The 23,653-nt window shown below is 49.5% G+C and overlaps 1 protein-coding gene across 1 annotated transcript in view; it reads right to left on the bottom strand.

Annotated features, from left to right (window-relative positions):
- The window catches only part of LOC144754212 (E3 ubiquitin-protein ligase TRIM11-like), a 154,703-nt gene extending 131,456 nt beyond the window's left edge, over positions 1 to 23,247 (bottom strand). The window contains exon 1 of the mRNA XM_078641798.1: positions 22,745 to 23,247. Coding sequence (XP_078497924.1) covers positions 22,745 to 23,158 — 414 coding nt within the window. The 5' untranslated portion in view covers positions 23,159 to 23,247. The remainder of the gene's footprint in view (positions 1 to 22,744) is intronic.
- Between the last annotated feature and the right edge of the window lie 406 nt (positions 23,248 to 23,653).

The raw sequence follows: 23,653 nt of genomic DNA on the forward strand, positions 1-23,653 counted from the left end.
TCATTGAGGACTGTTAACACCAGTTGGGTGTCGTCGGCATATGAAGTTAGCCTCATCCCATGTGTTTTGATAATCCTGGCCAAGTCCGACACATAGATGTTAAATAAGGTCGGACTTAGCGAGGATCCTTGGGGCGCCCCACATGGGAGCGTGAACACTGGGGAGTAGAAGTTGCCTATTTTTACTGAATGAGTACGGTCAGCAAGGAATGAGGCTAGAAGGGCCCTTGCAGTGTGGTTGATGCCAAGGGAGGAGACACGGTCGATGAGAGTGGCATGATCGACCGTGTCAAAGGCGGCGGACAAGTCTAATAGTATGAGGACTGCCGTGCCGCCTTGATCCAAGATCATCCTGATCTCGTCTGTTGCCTTGATGAGACGTTTCGGTTCTATGGCCCTTCCTGAACCCAAATTGAGTGTCATCCAGGAGGTGATTGTGATCGATAAACTCCGATAATTTCCTATTCATTATTTCCTGAAATTTTTCGATGGAAAAGGAAGGCAGGCAATAGGTCTAAAATTTTCCGAGGATGAGGGGTCGAGGGTAGGTTTTTTGAGCAGAGGTTTTATGATAGCTTTTTTCCAAACTGACGGATAGCTGCCTGTGCGAAACATTGAGTTACAGATGTTAGTGAGAGAAGAGGTTATGGTTTGAGGGATGAGTTTTAAGATGGACGGTGGGCAAGGGTCGAGAGGGGATCCTGATTTTATGGGGGAGATTAGTTCTGAAATCTGCTCGGGGGAGGATTGGTTACAATTAGAAAACGTAGGGGAGGTAGTGTTAATGGGAGGGTGGGTATTGGTGGGTTCGGGGTTGGCCTGAGAGGTGGAGTAGATGGAGGTGACTTTGTCTGAGAAGAAGTTGGCGAGGGAGTTACGGAGGGTTTGAGAGGTGTTTGCATTAGGGCACATGGGAGGGTTAGATAGTTTGTTTACTACCTTAAACAGCTGTTTGGAAGAGTGTTGAGCAGATTCTATCTGGGCTAGATGAAAGTTGCTCTTTTCTGTGACGATCAGCTGTTTATATTTGGCTACTGCTTCCTTGTATTTTATTTTGTCATGGGTGTTGTAGTTTTTGCGCCAATGTCATTCTAGATTTCTGCAATGTTGCCTTTGGAGTCGGAGCACCTCTGAAAACCAGGGGGCAGAAGGGGTGAACCGATTAGTAAAGATGGTTTTAGGCGGTGCCAATGTGGTAAAAGCTCTATGTAACCACTGCGAATAATTATTGGATGCTAGATCCGGGTCAGTAGTGGGAGTGTCTTGAGTGTTGGAGAGGGTAGTTGTGAGGAGGTGGATATCGATGTTCTTCCATGCTCTACTGTGTTTGGGGAAGTGGGCGGTGGGGTGCGGGAGGTTGGAGTTTCGGATTTGGATAGTGAAGAGAACTGCCGCGTGGTCTGTCCATGCAAGGGGATGACTGAGGAGAGGGAAATATTGCTGTTGTTGGTGAAAAGACCGTCGAGGGTGTGGGGGCGGAAGTGTATGCACAAAGGAGGATCCTTAGACCGCAAGGCACAGCTTCCTCTGGAGAAAGTTTAGCTTCTACAAGTGACACTCAATTGACACGGTCCCCTGTCCCTTCTACCTCAGTCCCCATCACCAATAAGCGCAGCTGCCAATCAACCTCCTTCGAGTTCTCCCAATGTTCAACCAGATACAACAAAACCCTTAGAGTTCGTAGACACAACAAAGCCGGGCACGGGACGGAGGCACAAGAAACAAACATAATCAACATTTCCTCATACACTTTATCTCAGGCACAAATAGCATTACTCAACAAAGGTACCTCCTTTGTTCCAAAGTTCAAAACAAATGCTTTTGAAGCAGAAGTTGCATTATTTAAATTCACTAGAAAGCGTCACCTTCAATATTGTTTTGCTAACCAAACATTTGAAGCTCTACCACTAGCTGAATATTGAGAATTTAGACCAAAAAGCACATTTAATTCCCCAATGTCTCACAAGTTGATAGAGATTCTTTTGAAACTTTGGTTAAAAAAATATATTTTGAGATTGTCATCGGCCTCTACTAAACAAAGCAATTTGTCCAGATCAATTGAAGCTGCCTTAAAGGCTCTCAGCAACAACAAATCTATATATTTGACTCCTGCTGACAAAGGGGGAGCTTGGGTCGTTATGGACCGCAGCTTCTATGTGAACAAGGTTGAAACGAAGCTCCAAGATGACACGACCTACATGCCACTCAGTCGAGATCCTACAGAAGATTTCCAGAACACTTTGATAGAAATTTTAGAGCAACCTAAAGCTTTTGCATGGATCTCTGACAGGACGCAGGAGTTTTTAGTGATAAAGCGTCCCAGACGTCCTTCAATCTATATGTTGCCTAAGGTGCATAAGTGACTCCTTGATCCCCCATTAAGATCTATTGTATCAGGCTGCGGCTCCATACATAAACCATTGGGGCACTATTTAGATACTTTTCTACAGCCAATTGTACAATCCAGCAGCACATACTTGCAAGAGACCACTCATCTCCTTAAGCTTCTTCAAGAATCGGTCCTACCATCAGTCGTTAAGATTTGGCTTTGTACCATTGATGTAACCGCCCTATACACTTCAATCACCTATTCTGAGGGTATTGAAGCAGTAGCATGGGCTCTTTTAAGACAGGGAGAACTCCAAGCTAATAAAGGGTTTCTACTTCAACTGTTGCAATTCGCCTTGTTCCACAGTTATTTTAGGTGGCAAGATAGATTTTTTCTACAAACCAATGGTACATCCATGGGCTTTTCTGGAGCACCAAGCTACAATAATATATATATCATGATGCAATTTGAACAGGCGCATTTTCTTTCTGATTCTGATTGGTCTGATCATTTGATCTTATATAGGAGATACATTGATGATATACACATAGTCTGGCAGGAAACGAAGGATCAGCTTATAAACAACTTGAATATCTTGAATACCAAATATCCTAGGATCCAGTTCACACATACACTTGACCAACAACAAATATCTTTCTTGGATGTTTCCATTGAACTATCTGGCACTAGCATTTCCACGTCTGTTTTCAAGAAATCTACAGACCGTAACAATTCCCTTCTATTCTCCACTTTTCACCCTCTGTCATTGAAACATCACTTACCCTACTCTCAATTTCTGCGAGTGAAACGTATCACTTCAAACTCAGAGAAGTTACCCAGCTCCATGCTAAGACAAGAAATAGATTGCTTTCAAGAGGTTACTCTAAAGAAGTAGTTGATTCTGCTGAAGTAAGAGCGAATCTGATACCAAGAGATAAACTACTCAAGAAACAAGTGAAACCACCACTTAATAGAGAGGTCTTTGTGTCTACCTACTCCATTCAGCAAGCAGTATTGAAACGTTGGGATTTACTACAATCAGAGCCTGACTTTCGTGAACTCTTCATCAATCCTCCTATTTTTGCCTATAAACGCTCATGGAATTTGAAAGAAATCCTCAATCAAGAAGGGTCCGACATCAACACACAACACAAAGGCATGCGCCGTTGCTTTAATTGTTCACATTGCAATGATGTAATTTCTGGTAATCTGATTCAGCACCCCTGGTCTGGCAAAAAGATTAACCTAAATTTCACAGAGGACTGTAATAGCCGCTTTATGATCTACATGATTCAATGCCCATGTGCCTAACATTATGACGGTAAAACGGAAAGATCCTTACGCACCAGAATAACGGAACACAAAAGTCGCATTCACACGAAGACAAGCACCTCTCCTTTGGCAGTTCACTGGGATCTTTTCAATCATTCCATCGCCCAGTTACGATTTACAGTTCTTGAAGTTGTACCAATCAGAACTGAAAGAGATATGTCCAAAGTGCTTTTACAACGGAAATCGTTTTAGATTCGCAATTTGGACACTTTGGTTCCAAGGGGTCTAAGACAAGATAGAATGTTCATGTTTTTTATAATTCTCTGACATTATATAGCACATGTTTTAGTAGACCCAAAATATTGTCTTCGTCTCTTCACACAATCACTTTTAGCCTTCAGCTCTATCATATGTTTTTATGTATCCTGAGTGTCGCAATATTCAATGTCCTGTAATTAAGTAATTGTCTTGTGCTCATGTGTCAAGATAGGTATTGTTCCTGGTATGTCATCACTATCAACAATTTATTGATTCATTGTGGTTTTCACACGTGTATGTAAATTTCATGCTTTGTTCAGTTGCCATTATTTTTATGCATGTGAATGAGCTGCAAGGCACTTTTAGTACTGTACAGTTCTCATTAGCTATTTATTTGTTTTTGTCCGGTAATCAGGTGCCATGGGTGTACCGAGATAGTGCCTGTGTAGTGACCATTTTTATATGTAGTTTTTTTATATGTCACGGTTATGTCAGATACACTGCAATTGATATATTGTATTCTGCTTGTGATTTCTCATTATTTCCCTTTTCATTTACATAGACAGATTATCATGGAACATGATATATGGCATGATTTCTTTTCTCAATTATCTCCCCACATGTTATGGGCGTTTCTCCACTACTACGAGATCAGTCTCACATTCATTTCTAATGGTGACGGCTTTTTATTCACATATCGTTCTTGCTCCTGGTTTCTTTTTTCCTCTGTCTTTTTTGCTTAACCTCTTCTTCTTACATGTAGTTAGACTATTTTAGTTGTGAGTTCACTTTATTTTTTTGAACGTGATTTAAGCATCGGTACATATACCACTTTGAGTATTTCTTCAATGTTCATGTTACTGTGGTGACGTTTTTCACGTCACGTTACGCTGTTGATGTATTTAGAACCGCGGTCGGTGACGGCACTCTTTCGAACTTTACATTGGGTTCGTGAGTATTCTGAATGCATTATTCAGGTGAGGTGTTTGGTTTTCTCTTGATTTTGAGGCAGCGGGTTACAGGTAGAGTTATGATAGTTCCACAAGAGTAGAGCATCTAGGAGATTCTACGACTTTTAACCTCTATTTCTATCCCGCATATTTGTATCCGTTTCTTCTCCCTGCCGCCGGCGTCGTTTTTAGGTCTCGACTACGGCATTGCTTTAGCAATGCTTGTTTGTCGAGATTATAGTAAGGCTTTCAAAAGTCTACCCAAACTGCGGATCGGGTACAGTTCATGTGAGTCAGGCGCGTGCACATCGCCAGCCACATACCACACCATTTGTCTGAGCCTCAGCATCAGACTTCAAAGAAAGCCGCTCCCCCGCCCCCGCCACGCAATGCCGCTCCCCCACCCCCACCACGCAATGCCGAGAGCTTGTTGTCTTTCCTTCTCCTTTCACTCAGACGTTCCAATTTGTCCACAGCTTGCTTTTCCCTTCACTCTCGTATCTCTTCTCCTTTTTCCTTCTAAGTTTCTTGTTTCTCTCTCTCTCTCCCCAGCTTCCTCTTCTGTCTTTTCTATCCTAATTTTTGACATTTTTTGGGTCCCCTTCCGCCCTTTGATGTCTTCTTTTCCCTCATGTCGAGCGTGTCATTTTTTCTCCTTCCCTTTCGCCCCCTCATATTTCGCTCTCTTTCTACCTGCTTGCATATCGCCAATGCCTCTCCATTATATGTCCTTCACATGCCCCTCATCTCCCCCGTCCCTTTCCATCACTCCATTCTCTCTTCCCTTTCTTCCAGAGATCGCGCCTTCCTCCCCTTCGAGTTTACACCACCATTCCACCTTCCGCCCTCTCACCCTCCCCTACCTCCCTGCTGGCCTCTGATTCCATAGGGATTTGCCCAACATGCAAGGCAGGGACCCTGCCTTGTAACAAATTTAAGCAGCATTTGTCTTTCTCTTTGTTCTGTGTGAAAACTCCAGCGGAATGTTAACTATCCGAGGGGGGTCCTGGGCCCTGGTACAGGACCACCGCCCGCCCGCGTGGCTCTTCAGCTTAAAAAACAGTACTAGGTTATTAGTAATTAGCAAAATTAATTTGTAATCAAGCTAGGCGTACCAAATGAAAAGAAGTAAAATAGACAGCAATTAATGCCTGAATACCTTTTCAGAGGGGGTGTAGCGCTGGGAACCCCACGCCTCTCCATAGGAGCGCACTCCAGTATGTGTGATGGAGTCTGAAACGTGAGTGTGTGTAATGTACAGTAAGCTAATTGCCCCGTGTGTGGGTTTCATGTCTTCTAAACTAGCATTTGTATAATAGCTTGCACCTGCCACTAGCTTCACATAATAGAATTTAAGGTGTTCCGATGGGTTACAGGTGCCCCTCCATGATTGGTTGTAAGAGCTGTGTGGTTGCAGTATGCCTTATGTGGGAAGAGTTGGGGGCAGTGCTTAAGTTGTTGCAAAAAAAAGAAATGAAATAAAAAAAGTGGGGATGCCCCATATTTTTTTTCGTCATCAATCTTCGGCCAGCACTGTGTTTCTCTATTGCCAACTATGCGCCTCAAAAGCACAAATTTAGATCAAAAACGCAATCATCCCGTTTTTAAAATTGTAATTTACTTGGCAATTTGACCACTAGTACTGCTCTCCTCCCTCTCTTTTTACTGTGCTCTAAGCCGTCCGGTCTTTGCATAAGCAAACACAGCATTTGGCATAACTTTATGCGCTTATCAAATAAGCCAAACAGTTAATAAGCAAATAGTCACAACCCCTTTACAGTCCTGGATGATTTCATACATTTAGCAAACAGGCAAAAAGTTTACAGTTTGAACATTAAACATGTGATGTTTATTAACTAGGAAAGGTTTAGCTATCTATCTATCTATTGAACATTAAACATGTGATGTTTATTAACTAGGAAACGTTTAGCTATCTATCTATCTATCTATCAATCTATCAATCTATCTATCGCCCTCACTCTATCTATCACCCTCACTCTATCTATCTATCGCCCTCACTCTATCTATCTCCCTCACTCTATCGCCCTCACTCTATCTATCTATCTATCTATCGCCATCACTCTATCTATCGCCCTCACTCTATCTATCTATCGCCCTCACTCTATCTATCTATCGCCCTCACTCTATCTATCTATCGCCCTCACTCTATCTATCGCCCTCACTCGATCTATCTATCTATTGCCCTCACTCGATCTATCTATCTATCTATCGCCCTCACTCTGTCTATCTATCGCCCTCACTCTATCTATCGCCCTCACTCTATCTATCCATCGCCCTCACTATATCTATCTATCTATCGCCCTCACTCTATCTATCGCCCTCACTCTATCGCCCTCACTATCTATCACCCTCACTCTATCTATCTATCGCCCTCACTCTATCTATCGCCCTCACTCTATCTATCTATCGTCCTCACTCTATCTATCTATCGTCCTCACTCTATCGCCCTCACTCTATCTATCGCCCTCACTCTATCTATCTATCGCCCTCACTCTATCTATCGCCCTCACTCTATCTATCTATCGCCCTCACTCTATCTATCTATCGCCCTCACTCTATCTATCGCCCTCACTCTATCTATCTATCTATCACCCTCACTCTATCTATCGCCCTCACTCGATCTATCTATTGCCCTCACTCGATCTATCTATCTATCGATCACCCTCACTCTATCTGTCTATCTATCGCCCTCACTCTATCTATCTGTCTATCTATCTATTGCCCTCACTCTATCACCCTCACTCTATCTATCGCCCTCACGCAATCTATCTATCTATCGCCCTCACTCGATCTATCTGTCTATCTATTGCCCTCACTCTATCTATCGCCCTCACTCTATCTATCTATCGCCCTCACTCTATCTAGAGCCCTCCATCTATCTATCGCCCTCCATCTATCTATCTATCGCCCTCACTCTATCTATCGCACTCACTCTATCTATCTATTGCATCACCACAGCATCACTCAGCACCACCACAGCATCACTCAGGGGCACCACAACATCACTATGCGCTACCACACCATCACTGAACGCCACACCATTACTCGTCGCCACCACAACATCACTCAGCGCCACCACAGCATCAAACTGTGCAACCTTTCAACAACAACTGGTTCAAGTATGTTCTCTCAATGTTTCAAGCTTTATTACAAATGTCACAAAAAAGATGTTGATATTTCACTTCTGTTCTTGGATTTTCGTCACAATAAAATACAATGAACATAATCTTCACAAAAGTTATTCACAAAAGTTTAAGCTATTGCCTTTATAAATTACAATAACTTTTATTTAAGTATTATTAAAAAAAATAAAAACCATTATTATTTGTAATATCAATACATCTAAGTCACGTAAATACAATACATATTGCATTACAAATGCTATAGGTGTCACATTTGCGAAAGTTAAAACTATTGGCATTGTAAATTACAAAGCAATTAATTTCGCTATTTTCAAAACCAACACATAAATAAAAAATTTGTCATTTACAATACCAATAGCTCAAACTTTACTAATGAGAGACCTATTGGATAGCAAATGCTTGTTCACTTTAGTTACTGTTTGGGTTAAACCTAGAACGTGCACTAATTCAGGTACTGCTCGCATTTTCATGCGACTTAGAGTATCTTTTATTTTCCTTTTTACCTTCCTTCAGCAGTGACACGTGAATACACATTTGTGCACTCTGGTAGTGAGGTTCACATCTTCAAGACTAGCCGGTGAGAATTCATGGCTTTATATTTCTCAGTCTCTTCATGTCCAGATTGGCTCGCGTCATTTTCATACCAAGGAGTACCTTTCATGTTTCATTTCATATTTTTTTAGCTTGTATACCACATTGCTGCTACCAGCTGACTTTGGCTATGCAACTGCATTGCACAGGTTTATATCGGCCACTGCTTCTAGGAAACTAGTTGTTCCTTTCAGATACACGTGGCGCCGCAAGGTGACAGCATTCTGTTGACCAGGTTGTGTTATATGAGCTTCTGAGGTATGGCTGTATTTTCCCTAATGGCTTCAGGTAAACACTACCTTTTGGGGCGATGGCTTTAAGACACTCATTAGACTTGCATCTTCTTATATATTTGATGGACATAATACTGGTGATGGAAACGTGTTTTGCTTATTTCTGTTTTGCATGATTAACTCTCCTTGCATGGACGCCCTTTTCATCTAGCTGTTTGCACCTTTCACTCAGACCTGTCACTTCCTATTCAACCTCTCTTTTTGGATTTCATGTACTCCAACTGTGCGTATTGTTATCCACATTCTCCACTTGTAATTGTCATAATGCACATAGTCATTTTTGCTCATTTGAATTATAGATTTCCCCTGATGAAGGACAGAGCAGGGGCGTGGCCACGACGCCGATGTAGGTGGAAGCGGGACTACGGAGCTCCTCCGCGCCCGCCTCGCACCACAGCACATCCTGCACCCCGACTCGAACCCCAGACCCCTGAATGCATGTAGGAGGGTCTTGGGAGCACTGGGAGTGACCCTGACGGTCTGAAAACCCTGGCAGCTACCTGCGGCGACCGTGTCTCGGGGGACGAGGTGACCGGCGAAAAGAGCGGACAAGATGGCGGCCGCTGTCTCAGCTTAATGTGCCTGGCGGCGGCGACCAAAGAGCGGAAGCACACCCAGCGGGCCCCTGAAAACTCCCCCTCCTGATAACGGAGGTATCACGAGCCTGTAGGAGGTGAGAGGCATCGCCTGGCGCAGCGGAAAGAAAGAGGCCAGAGAGCGAGGGGCCGGCAGACTGCCTGACCCCAAGATGGCGCCGCGCGAATGACAGACTCTGCCCTTGCTGCCGGCGGTGGGGACCCTGTGGCCTTGCGGTGGACTGTCTTCCCCTACCACCTTGGAGATATCCCTGGTGCCCCGTCCGCCCTGGGAGGCGGGGCGCCTGCAGAGACGTCGTGACCAGTGGTGAGCAAGCTTCGGCGGTGTGGCAGGAGGAGGCGGAGGGGCCTGACACCCACCCCAGTGGGGCACCTGTGCTGCTGGAGAAGAAGGACTGCCTCCTGGCCGGGAACACTTGAGCTCCAGAATTTGCGGTGGGCCTGACGCCCGGAGGAGCGTAATCGGACTGTGATGGCCCAGGTGTGGGAGGACTAGCCAGGCGACTGCAGCGGGGACCCCGCTATCCCGCCGCCCTGCACAGTGAGTACTGCTCCCTGGGTTGATCGACGGACTGGGGCCTCGCCTGGCGGGGGCTTGGAGGTGCAGAAGGGCCGAGCGACTGGAGCAGGACCGACGAGGAGTGCCTTGCCTCGCTGGTGTCCGCCACAGAGTCACCTGGACTACTAGCGGTGGGGGATTGATTCCTGACCGGGGACGCCTGCGCGCCGTACGTGGACCTGGGCCTGGCGTTTGAAGGCGCGAACCCGGCCTGAGACTCCCTGGAGGACAGTCACCACCCCTAATAAAGCGACTGGAGTTGATCGACGGGCTAGAGTCCTGTCTGGCAAGGGCTTGGAGGTGCAGAGCCGAGCGACTGAGGCGAGACCGGAGGGGGATCCGGGAGTGCCCTGATTCACTGGTGATCACCGCTGGGATACGCAGACCTTTCCGCCCGGCAGCATGGCGCGAGGAGGCAAAAAGAAGGGCTTCGAAGCACTGAAGCTGGACGACCCGGGCCACCTAGTGGAGGAAGATGCGCCGACGTCTGGAGCGAGCAGCTCAACCGGCCAGCGAGATCCATCTTTGAGTGACATAATGCAGGCGATCGTAGAGTCACGGGAAGCTCTTGAAAAGCGTATAGACACCATCGGCTCGGACCTGACCCTATTGAAGGATGACCACAGGAAGCTGAAGGAGAGGGTGGCGACCTCGGAGGTAACCCTGAAAGACCTACCTGGGGATGTGGCTACCCTGAGAGCGTCGTTGGCGGAGGTGGCGCAGAAGGTCCGGGTGCTGGAACTCAGGGCCGAGGACAGTGAAGGGCGCTCCAGACAAAACAATCTCCGCCTCGTGGGGGTTCCAGAAAAGGTGGAAGGCCAAGATGCGGTCGCCTACCTGGAGGGCTGGCTGCGAGCCGAGGTGGCTCCGGAGGGACTCTCCCAGTTTTTCGCCCTGGAGCGAGCCCACAGGGTCCCGGCGCGCCCTCCCAAGCCAGGAGAACCGCCGCGACCAATCGTGATGCGCCTCCTGCACTTTCGAGATAGAGATCACATCCTCCGGAGGGTCAGGGACCTGCCGGACCTGAGAATTGATAATAGCAGGGTCAGGGTCTTCCCGGACTTCACCAGAGACGTACAAAGACGACGGGCCTCCTTCCTGGCGGTCAAGCAGAAGCTGAGGTCGCTGCAGCTGCCCTATGCTATGCTGTTCCCGGCTCGATTGCGGGTCATCGCTGGAGAACGTTCTCACTTTTTCTACACACCGCAGGAGGCTTGGAGCTGGTTAGATACCAGGGGGGAGCCGGACGTGGGCGCCCCTCCGGAGGCCTCGCCTGGTAGGCTCTCTACTGAGATGACGTCGCCGCGGAGATCTGGTTCCCCGTCGGGATGGCAGCAGGAAAGAGCTAAGGCGGTGCTGGCGGTGGCGGCCATCAGCCAGGGAGGCGCCAGCCCTGCCAGCGGCACATCGGAGCAGTCGAAGATCAGCGTTCCCAGTCCTGGCTCCAGTAGTGGACACGAGCTCTCGGAGACGGACCTGCCGGTGGTGACTCCCCAAACAGCGGACGGCATCTTTGGCTGAGGTGGACGGCAAGCAGTTGGACAAATTTGTAAGGTACTGGGCTGTGGGTGGGAGCTGCCTTCGGACGCTACGCAGTGCGAAGCGGAGACCTCCTGGGGCTCGTCACTGGGATGTGGAGGGGGTAGAGCAGGGGGGGATTCCTCCTGACTGTAACAGGGGGGGTGGGGCGGGGGCGGAGGGCTTCGGACCTGTTTGGGTAGGCGTACTGGCCACCCTAGCCCTATTCACTTGACGTACACTTTCGTTGCTTGAGTTTGGATGGGGTTTCCACGTTGGTTGTCTGTCCTGGGGTGTGGGAGTTGGGGAAGTTTATTTGCTCAGTTTGGGGGGGAATGGGGGTGGGACCCGGACGTGCCAGGGGGGTCGCTGAGAGTGTGAATGAAGTGCAATGGGCTCTACAATGGGACCCGACCTAGGCTACAAATGTCTCACATGGAATGTTAGGGGGATGCATACTGTGCACAGACGACACAAGATCCACTCCTATTTAGTCAGAAGGGGCATTCACTTCGCCTTCCTCCAGGAAACACATCTGCTAGCTAAAGAAGGGAAGGCACTGCAACGGAGATGGAGGGGGCAGATCTACCACACTGGCTACTCCGCATATGCTAGGGGGGTGGCCATTTGGGTACGGGCGGGTGTTCCTTTCCAGTGCACTCAACAACTAATTGACCCAGAGGGGCGGTATGTCATAGTGCGGGGTAAATTAGATGGGAGGGACCTTTCCTTGGGTTGCCTGTACGCCCCGAACATTGACCAACCTGCATTTCTATCCCTGCTGTCCAACAAACTGGCCCCGTTTTTGGTGGAGCCTCTGCTCCTTGGCGGGGACTTTAATAGCGTGCTTGACACTACACTGGACAGATCGCACCCCCCCTTGCCTAACGCACCAGCTGGCAAACTAGCACTTGCGCGCTCTGCTTGGCAACGCCAATGGGGTCTGGTCGACTCATGGAGGGCTAACCACCCGTCGGACAGAGACTACTCGTTTTTCTCCGCTCTCCACGAGCTCCACGTTCGCATTGATGCCTTCCTGTGCTCCCAGGACGTGCATGCAGAGGTGTGCCACAGTGAATATCTCACGCGCACGATCTCCGATCATAACCCGCTACTTGTGCATCTGCGCTGGTCGCAGTGTCGCCCGCGAGTACCTGCCTGGAAGCTGCGTCCGGAGGCACTAGACGACCGGCTCTTCCGTACCACTATAGCCTCGAACATCGAGGCATACTTCCAGGTCAATGCGGGCTCCGCGGGCTCAGCCGCGATTGAATGGGACGCCTTCAAGTCGGTGGTGCGGGGGCAATGCATTGCGACGGCGTCAGGAGTTAGGAGGACCTTGCTAGACGACATCACGAAGGGGGACGAGAAGCTGCGAGAGCTGGAAAGAGCAAGACCGGAGCGGCCGGACACTCATGAGGAGCTACTTGAGGCGCGGGAAGTGGTGGCGGCGACGGTAGAGCGCCTCCGGTGCTTCGACTACAAGGCCTACCTCACACGTGCACACTCGGAGCGCGATAAGTCGGGAGCTCTTTTGGCCTGGCTGGCCAATCCGGCTCGCCGGAGCTCAGTCATCCTTGAGATCAGAGACCACTCGGGAGTGGCGTGGTTTGACCAAGGGGGGATTAATGAGGTACTGTATGATTACTACACGGAGCTATACCGCAGCAGGGTCCTGCCGTCGGTGGAAGACTTCCAGAGCTTCACGGAGGGGTTAGACTTGCCGGAGCTGGGGGAGGAGGACGCGAAGCGACTCGGGAACAAAATTGAGGAGAGGGAGGTGAGAGTCGCCATCAAGGGTATGGCAAGAAACAAGACGCCGGGCTCCGATGGGCTCCCAACGGAGTTTTACCTCACCTATATCGACCTTCTGGCACCCAGGTTGACGGGTCTTTACAATGAGGCGAAGCGACTGGGCAACCTGCCGACGACCACTAGCGAAGCGCTCATAGTCCCCCTTTTGAAACCGGGCAAACAACCGTGGGACCGGACGGCGTATCGCCCCCTGTCCATGCTCAACCTGGACTATAAAATTCTGAGTAAAATACTGGCGACGCGTTTGCTCCCCTATATGTCCAGGTTGATCCATGCAGACCAGTCTGGCTTCATCCCAGCCCGCAACACGGCGCTTAACGTTCGGCGGCTTCTACATGTTTTGGAGGCTGACACGTATGACGGAGATGAGGCGGTGGTGTTTGCTGTAGACATGGAGAAGGCATTTGACAGCCTGGAGTGGCCCTATCTCTTCCATGTCATGCGTACACTGGGCATGGGGGAGGGCTTTGTGGATTGGACAGAGCTGCTCTACCGGAACGCGACGGCGAGGGTCAGAACTGGGAGAGTTATCTCTGAGATGTGTGCGGTGGGCAGGGGCACTCGCGAGGGGTGTCCTCTCTCCCCCCTATTGTTCGCCATGGCCGTCGAACCCCTTGCGGCGCGAGCCCGTCTGGGTCGGGCATATTTGTGGCTGGATGTTTATGGGCAGGTGCATCACATCGCATTATATGCAGATGACCTGCTGATGTTCCTAGCGGACTCCACTGACTCGCTGCGGGGAGCTAAAACCCTCCTCCACTCGTTGAGCAGGGTATCAGGCCTCCGGGTAAACTGGGCGAAGTCCTACCTGTTCCCGGCCCGCCCGCGAAGAACGTGTCCACAGGCCACGGAGGGGGTGACGTGGGAAGAAAGGAGCCTGCGCTACCTTGGGACCTCGATCTTCCATGATAAGACGGATATCCTTGAGGGCAATATTGGATCGGCGATTAGGCACACTAAGAAGAACTTCGACTTTTGGAGCACGCTTCCACTGTCACTAATGGGGAGAGTGGCACTTCTTAAGATGGTGACCCTGCCGCGGCTGCTTTATTTCTTCAGGACCCTCCCGATCTGGATCCCGGCGAGCTACTTCCGGCGGCTGAGGTCGATGGTCATCGGCTTTCTGTGGGGGGCGGGCAGACGCAGGGTGGCACACAGTACGCTCCTCCGCCCCCGAGAGGGAGGTGGGCTTGCGGTGCCTGATTACGAACTATACTACCTTGCGGCACAGCTACAATGGTTGACGCAATGGGTCGCGAGAGCCAGAAGAGGGGAGGATGGATTGGGGGAGCCGGCAGGCCCGGTTCAAGTGCTTTCCCGGATTGTTCTGGGGCTCCCGATGGGAGATTTCCACCTCACTCAGGAATTTGCGACGGCCCGGAAATGCTGGAATAGATATCGCCGGAGGGGCCGTATTACGATCCCTTATGCCCCTGAGATCCCGCTCAGGCTGTGCGGGGCGCTACCGCATGGGGGCTCGTGGCACGAACTAGGAAGATGGGAGCTGCAAGGACTCACGTCCATGGGGGACCTCTATGAGGACGGGGTACTGATGCCTTTTGACCTTCTGAGAAACCGCTTTGTGTTGGCGGGGGGGAGACTTCCTCCTTCATGCGGCACTAACGACGGCGATCCGCAGGCACTGGAAGTCGGGCATGACGGAGCCGCCACTGTCTCTGGGCTGCCAGTACGTGGTGATGATGGCGGGGATGATCAAGGCGGTCACGTGCCTATACAGACGCATGGTCTTGGAGACGGTTACCCCACTGCTGAACCTGAAGGCGAAATGGGAGGCGGACTTGTTGACGGAGATCCCTGAGGAGGCGAGGAACGGCATAGTGGCACGGGTCCGCAACGGGATGCGCAACGCTAGATTTCAGCTGGTGCACCTCTATGTCCTACACAGGGCCTACCTGACCCCTGACAAACTGCATACATATTTCCCAGCCCACCCGGCGGCCTGTCCGCGATGTCCGGCGGACTTGGCTGATTTCCAGCACATGTTCTGGTCCTGCCCAGAATTGGGTTCCTTTTGGCGGGAGGTAGTGGACATCCTGAAGGAGGTTACGGAGAGAGACTTGCAATACACCATGGCACATTGCATCCTACACTGGTTCCCACACACATCGAAGAACAAGATTACTAGCAAGTTCCTAGACCTGGGTCTACTCCTAGCGAAGCGGGCCATAACATCCCAATGGAAGGCGAATAAGGGCCCTGCGGTGGAGAGGTGGAAGGTCGAGTTTCTCAAGTGGGCCCGGTGTGAGGGAGAGCTCCGTATGCAATCTGCACTCAGGGCAGACAATGAAGCGGCTCTAGAGAGGGCCAGGGCGTGGGAGGGGTTGGTCTTGGACTTCACACTTTTAGACCTGGTCGAGGAGGACGCCCCAGAGCGTAGCCCTGCTCCGGCGGACCAACCACCTGATGAGATGGGGACCTAGTCCCCCTTCCTAGTTCCCCTACTTCCTAGGTGCTGACTGCAAGATGTTTGTTGATTGCTCCTGATGGTCTACATCGGGTCGGGATTGGTCGGGGCGAATGTGGATTCGCACTGGCGATACATTGGCATGTCTGGGGGGTGGGGGGCGGAGTTAGGGGCAGGAGGGATAGTTCTAGAGGGGGGAGGAGGTTGGGTGGGGTTGAGAGAGTTGAGCGGGCGGGGGATTGTTGTTCAGCACTGAAGAAGAAGAGCTACAGATCCTACTGGACACTGCGCATGGGGGGGAGCCCGTTAGAACCGAAAAGTAGCTCTGCCATTTCCCAGACTCCGGGTGCCAAAGAGTCATGCTGTATCTCCTTCCACAAGATTTCATTTACTGTTGCGCCGCTCGACCTCCGGGGTGTGAGCTAAACGGCTGTGTGGCACGTATACCGGAGATTAATAGTTATAATAGACGACAAAGGCAATGGTACAAATGATTTGATTGTACCACCTACCTTGCTGCATTAAAAAAATATTTACAAAAAAAATAAAAAAATACATGAAGGACAGAGCAGATCGCCCAAATGCATTGGTAACCGTGAATAGTTACAAGAATATCTTATCAGAAATTTTTGTTATTCATGATCTGAAGTTTCCTTAATCTTGGATGGATTTAAATCAGCTCAATAAAAGAAGACATTTTGGGGGCTAAATAACTATCGTATATGTTATTGTGTATTGTGTGCTCAAATTGCTTTGATTTCAATTGATGTAATATTCACGATTAAACCTGCACGTATAGATTATCTAGATAAGATTTTGCACTCTTGTTAGAGCACATTTAGAAAGTGGGCATTTTCTTAATTTAACCAATCTGTCTGTCTCACGTCTGGGCCAGGATGACAGTTCAGCTGTTTTTACATTCACTCTAGACAGTCACACAAAGTGAGCTGAGATGTGCTCTGCATATCCCATGGCCCATCACCATGTTGATGAGTCTTCCTGAGCTAGAGTGGTGAGAAGAGTTGACACTGACACCTGAATATGGCTGTGCTTGTCTTCACACAAAGAAGCTTTGACCCCTGTAGTTTGTCTGGACTTCGGGAAGGGTCTTGTGTACTACAAAGACTTTTCATTGAAGTTTGCCTATTTCAAAGGCTGAAATGGGTAGAAGTACTGGACCAATGACACCATATACTCAGGACTAATCTTGATTTAGGACACTCTGCTCAGAAGAAGAGCTGGATTGCTGTCTGAAGGGACTGCAACTTTGCTGTTTGCTTTGCTGAACTGGCCTGCTGCTTGATGCTTCTGTCCTGGGAGTGAAAGGACTGTACTCTGCTTTCTACATCCTGCTTTCTAAGGTTCTCCAAGGTGTTAAGTTCAGCTCGAGTCCTGTTGGAAGTTTGAGGGCCATCAAAGACTCCACTTACCAGGACCTGGGCTCTTCTGCCAAATCCAGTTCCTGGTCCCTTGGAAGCGAGTTCCCATGCAACAAGAAGAAAAATCAACGCATTAACTCCCAGCGTCATTCAGAATCGGTGCATCATCACAAAACTTGACGCATTGCCACTGCCTGCACCGGAGGGTGGTACCCACTCGAAGCAATGACCTTGACTTACAATGCAGGCCCCCACATTTTTGCTGCAGCGCCTCTGAAAAAAACACCGCTGTGTGAGTCTCGAGCACAGCATCATCGCAGTCCATGACGCACCACTCAAACACAGCACCTGCTTCAACAAAGTGGAATTGACTTTCGGCGCATCACTGGTACATCGACCCTAAGCGCTGATTTCTTCATCGACATAGCAACGCAGGAAGTAACCAAGGTATCAAGCTCGGAAACAACGCATCACCTTCCCTGCACCACGCATCATTTCCGAACGTGGATTGCTCAATGAGTATGCACCACCTTAAGGAACCAACATATATCTGTCTATAGCAACGCATCACCTCCTCTGTGCAACTCAATATCCCGAGCATCACGGTGCAAACGACCTGCATAGCAGTAAGGAACGGATGAATCACCTGCCTTTTCAGCGCCTGACCTCCCCTACGCCATACATCATCTTTGATTTGGAACGCATCTAAGGTACTTTGTCCTGGTCAAGCACAACCTTTGATTTTGTACGTACTGCACCTTTATTTAATCATTGAAAACTCATGTCTTGACTTGTGTATGTGGGATTTTTGTTGTTATGGTCTTGTTTTAATCAGAAAAATATTGGCAATTTTTCTAAACTGGTGTGGGGTCTTTATGTGATGTTTTCACTGTGTTACTGTGTGTGCGTACACATACTTTGCACATTTCCTCTGAGGATAAGCCTGAATGCATGGTGCCAAACTACCAGGGGGTGAGCAGGGGTTATTTCTAGTGTGTAACTTACCCTGACTAGAGTGAGGGTTCCTACTTGAACAGGGTGCATACCACTGCCAACTAGAGACCCCATTTCGAAAAGGCAGGATGACAGCAGTCAGATTGAGACAGTGAACTGTAGGGTCAAAGGTTCTGGCACAGTGTCCATGTGACGAGCTGCTTCTGTTTTACTATCCTGGCATGGAATAACTCCTAGTGCAGGAACCCATACCACTGGTCCACTTACAAGTGCTTTACATCTGGCGTGTTCCTTCCTCTCCAGCAAAGTACGAGACTGAAGTCCACCCACAGAGGTACTGCTTTTAACTTGAGTGGAACCCCCTTCCATGACCAGCCTATGACACAACTTATAGTTTGTGGAAGCTGAATACCGTAGTAGGTAGATGTTGCCTCAAACTCAAGAGTGGGGAAGACTTACTGACAATACCTTCTGAATCTGTGTAGTATGTCATATCTGGGCTCCATCTGACTGTATGCGCAACAAACATGTTTTGGCACAGATCTTTACAGCGCTGTATTGGGATTAGCAAGACCTCACTGTGCTGTCAGGCTCAGAAACCTTCAGGCCCAGTTCTATAGGATGCAGTGCCTGTGGACATGTGAGGTGAGGCTCACGTGTGCGGAAATGGGAGACACAGTGTGAGTGAAACGCTTTCTGTAGTAGAGTGAATCATAGTCTTAGCTGTAGTCAGTGCCTACAGTCCCCCTTCTCTTTGTAGCCTTCCCACCTTTGATTGCTCTTCCCACTTCTCCATCCCCCGCTCTCCATTAGAATGTTTTTAGGGCCAATTACAACCCCTGGGCTGAATATCTATCCTGATGGCAGTAGAGATCATTTGTGGTTCGCTAAAAATGTAATTGGTTCACTCTAAATGTCTGGGGCTAACTATGAATCTGGCTGGACAGTTGTATTGGAGCGAACTATCCTAGCACAGACTATAAACTGTCCCATTTTAACTTTAGGGGAGCTCTGCACAGCACTGAAGAGAACGCTGAAGACCAGAGGCGGGAATGATGGCTGTATCCCTTCTACAGGAGGCGCTGGAACCCCAGGACCCAGGAAGGACCTCTACTGAAGAGAACGCGGAAGATCAGAGACGGGAATGATGGCCGTCTCCCTTCTACAGGAGGCGCTAGACCCCAGGACAGAGGAAGGACCTCTACTGAAGAGAACACTGAAGACCAGAGACGGGAATGATGGCCGTCTCCCTTCTACAGGAGGCGCTGGACCCCAGGACCGAGGAAGGACCTCGACTGAAGAGAACGCTGAAGACCAGAGACGGGAATGATGGCCGTCTCCCTTCTACAGGAGGCGCTGGACCCCCAGGGCAGAGGAAGGACCTCTACTGAAGAGAACGCTGAAGACCAGAGACGGGAATGATGGCCGTCTCCCTTCAACAGGAGGCGCTGGACCCCAGGACCGAGGAAGGACCTCAACTGAAGAGAACGCTGAAGACCAGAGACGGGAATGATCGCCGTCTCCCTTCTACAGGAGGCGCTGGACCTCCAGGGCAGAGGAAGGACCTCTACTGAAGAGAGCGCTGAAGACCAGAGGCGAGAATGATGGCTGTCTCCCTTTTATGGAGGCGCTGGACCCCCAGGAACGAGGTAGAAACTCTGTTGTTGCTGAGGCAGGACTCAGGAGGTGGGCTGCCGGCGGATGGTCAAGGGGAAGAGGGGGGAGACAGGGGGGGGCTTGTACTGATCACCCAGAGGCCAGTTCAGTGTTCAGTAATTTGAGGCGAGGAGGTCTGAGGCACTGAGCTTCCCAAGACCAGGAGCCTGTGATCGCAGCCCGGCTCGACGGTCATTCATCCTGTGAGGGATCCCCGAAAGCCATCGAGCTTCAAGCAGCCAAAGCTACAGGAAAACTTCACTCTGTGTCCAATGACCATGTAAGTCCAGCGCCTGGACCCTGCACTTTCCTTTTTGCCTGTTGAACCCCACATTGCTTGTGAGTCATCAGCCCCAATGCCCTGGTGAGCCTGTGCGTGTCACAGTGCATTGCTGCAGCTCTTTTTATGCATATTCTGCAGCGTATGAAGACCATCAGAGCCTGCTTGCTACACACTGCATTCATGCACCAGGTCTGCTGAGTGCCATGACCATGTGACCACATATGTCACACCCTGCATTAATGCACCTCTCCTACTTTGTCTGATGGCCATGTGTGCCCATGTGCTACACCCTGCATTAAGGCAACTCTTCTGCTGTGTGCCATGACCATGTGTGCCCATGTGCCACACCCTGCATTGCGTCTTCTGAAACCGACGACTGTGTGAGCCCATGCACGACACACTGCACCGCCAGACTGAATCCTTTCATTACTGCTTGAGATCCCAAAACACACACACACACGCCTCTGATCCTCTGTAGCTCAAAGTGTGAACGGCCTGTGATCTCAGAGCTCTGACAAACACACTGTGCTCTTTTGCAGCTTCCTATATAGGTCTCTCCCCCCACAATCACTCCTTGTGCTTTAGGGCAGCCTTCTGTGGGGGATCCAAAGGGTTCATTGTGATCTCTGAATACCCACAGACACATCTTGTGCTCTTCTGCAGCCTCTTCTATGGGGCTCATAATGCACAACCTCTGATCCCTGAAGCCGACAAATATATTTTGTAATCCTCAGGGAGACTCACAGAGTGTCTGTACGTGTGACTCCTCACTACATACACACATACTGTGTGATCTTGGCCATCACCATTGTGGTGACCCGACCACCAACACAGGGCACTAGGACCCTGTAGGCCACAGGGCAACGTCCAGGTCACTGGACACGACTTCCTGTGGGCGGACAGGAAGAGGACACTCGAGATCAGGACGACGAAGAGGACGGACGCAAGATGTACCCTGAGCATGTATAGTAATAAAGATCTGTAAACTGGTACCTGGTTTCCTGTGTATTCCTTGCCGAGCTAAGGCAATACTACACGACAACTGGCGACGAGGGTGGGGATCAAGCATCGGAAAATAACTCCTCTGTGGCCACAGGCCAATGGAATGGCAGAACGATTCATGGGGACCATCAAGAAAGCCATAATGCGGGCAAAAGTGACGCAGATATCTATTGGACAAGCGCTGTGTCAAGTGCTCAGAGACTACAGGAATACCCCTCACAGCTCCACCGGCAAGTGCCCAGCAGAGCTGGTGCTGGGGAGATCGAGCAAAACAAGGTTACCTCAGATAGACGCAACGGAAAATACGACCAGAAGTGACATTGCGGACAGAGATCACCAAGCGAAAAAAAGAATGAAAGAATATGCCGACAAAAGGAGAAATGCAACAGAACACCAGCTGACTGTAGGGGATCTGGTGGTAGTGCGACAGAAGCAACAAAGAAAGTCGGACAGTCCATTCTCAAGAGACCCGCTGGTTGTGACTGACGTGAAAGGGTCAATGGTGACTGCAGCTTCTGACAACAGGAAAATAACAAGAAACAGCTCCCACTTCAAGGAATTGAAAGTGAAGGAAGAAGAACGTGCAACAACAACAGAAGACAGAGAGCAAGGGACAACAAGAGAGACAATACCAACAAAAGAGGAAAACGGAGGACAAGAACAGGAAAACGGAGAACAAGAACAGAGCAGAGAACAAAGACCAAAGAGGGAGTGCAAGAAGACAAGAAGACTACTAGAAGAAATGTAGAGACTCTCTCTCTCTCTCTCTCTCTCTCTCTCTCTCTCTCTCTCTCTCTCCCTCTCTCTCTCTCTCTCTCTCTCTCTGTCCCTCTCTCTCTCCCTCTCTCTCTCCCTCTCTCTCTCCCTCTCTCTCTCCCTCTCTCCCTCTCTCTCTCTCTCTCTCCCTCTCTCTCTCCCTCTCTCTCTCCCTCTCTCTCTCCCTCTCTCTCTCCTGTGCCAAGGACTTGCATATGGGACAAAGACATTCTGTTTGCAACAAAGGGGGAGATGTGGTGACCCGACCACCAACACAGGGCACTAGGACCCTGTAGGCCACAGGGCAACGTCCAGGTCACTGGACACGACTTCCTGTGGGCGGACAGGAAGAGGACACTCGAGATCAGGACGACGAAGAGGACGGACGCAAGATGTACCCTGAGCATGTATAGTAATAAAGATCTGTAAACTGGTACCTGGTTTCCTGTGTATTCCTTGCCGAGCTAAGGCAATACTACACGACAACCATCTATGGTACCCACGTGGTGAGTTTTGATCCCTTAACACTGCAAAACATACTTTGTATCTTCCTAAAAACTTAACGAGTGAATTAAATTGTGATCCCCGGACACCCTCACACATACCTTGTGCTCCTCTGTGGAACTTACTGAGTACCTTCAAATGTGAATCGTGAACACCCACATACACTCTTCGCACATACCTCTATGGAGCTCACGGGTGCAGTATGATCCATAAACATCCAAACACATACCCTGGCTATACAAAGGATGACGTGATCTATGGACAGCCACACACTTAGCTTGTGCTCTCTGGCAGCCCCTTGGTGTGGCTCACCATGCAACTTTTTTACCCCTGAATTTTCACAGGTTGATACCTTGTGCTCTTCACTTGTCGTTCCAGAAAACCCCCACCTTGTGCTCCTTTACAGGTGACTTTGTGTTTCCTGAACGCCCACAGACGTACCTTGTGCTCCTCTGCAGCCTCCTCTACAGGAGTCACTGAGTGAGTTTTATGCTCCTTGGACTCCCGGCAGACCAGGCATATCATCCTTTGATCCTCTGCACAGAACAGCCTCAGCTTCTCATCATGTTTCTCGCACAGATTCTCCTCCGGGGGCTTCACGGGGGGCAGATGAAGCTGTTTTGCAAATTCCACCATGTTCCTCAGTTGCCTGTTGGGTCGGAGGTTTTTCCCAGAAGATATTTCCCTGCACTGTGGACAGGGGAAGTTTCCATCTCTCCCCTCCCAGCTCTGGGTGATGCAGGAGCGGCAGAAGTTGTGTCCACAATCAATAATCACCGGATCAGTAAAATATTCCAGACAGATGGAACAAGTGGCCTCTTCCTTGAGGCTCCCGAGCTGAGCTGCTGCCGCCATGATTGCAGGAAGTGAAGGTAAGTTTCATTTCTCTCTGTGTGCAGTGGGTGTCTGTGCGTCTGTCCCTATCTGTGTGCGCTGGGACTTCCGGGTTCATGTTACAGTCACAGAGCAGGAGGGGGCGGGGCTGACTCTTCTGATCCTGGACTTTACCTCCAGGGTTGGCACCTTCCTCAGCTGGGATACCCGACATACCTGCCAAGTTTTCAGATTGCTTATTCGTTTAATATTTTCAGTTTTTCAGTGAACTTGTGAGAGACATTCTACTTTCAAATGTGTGACCTTTCTTTGAATGACACTTTCTCACGAGTAAAATCTAGGCATTAAATATGTGCAAGTAAAGAGTGAACGCGGTGCACGTTTGGGACACCCCCAGTCTTCACAAACAAGCATTGGAAGCCCCGCAGAGGACGTGAGATAGTAAATGTGCAGCAGCTGAATGACGCTGCACGTGACATCTGCGGGATGTAAACATTCTGCTCTTTCCAATCAGGG

The sequence above is a fragment of the Lissotriton helveticus genome, chromosome 5_1 (genome assembly GCF_964261635.1).
Source record: "Lissotriton helveticus chromosome 5_1, aLisHel1.1, whole genome shotgun sequence".
Classification (NCBI taxonomy): domain Eukaryota; kingdom Metazoa; phylum Chordata; class Amphibia; order Caudata; family Salamandridae; genus Lissotriton; species Lissotriton helveticus.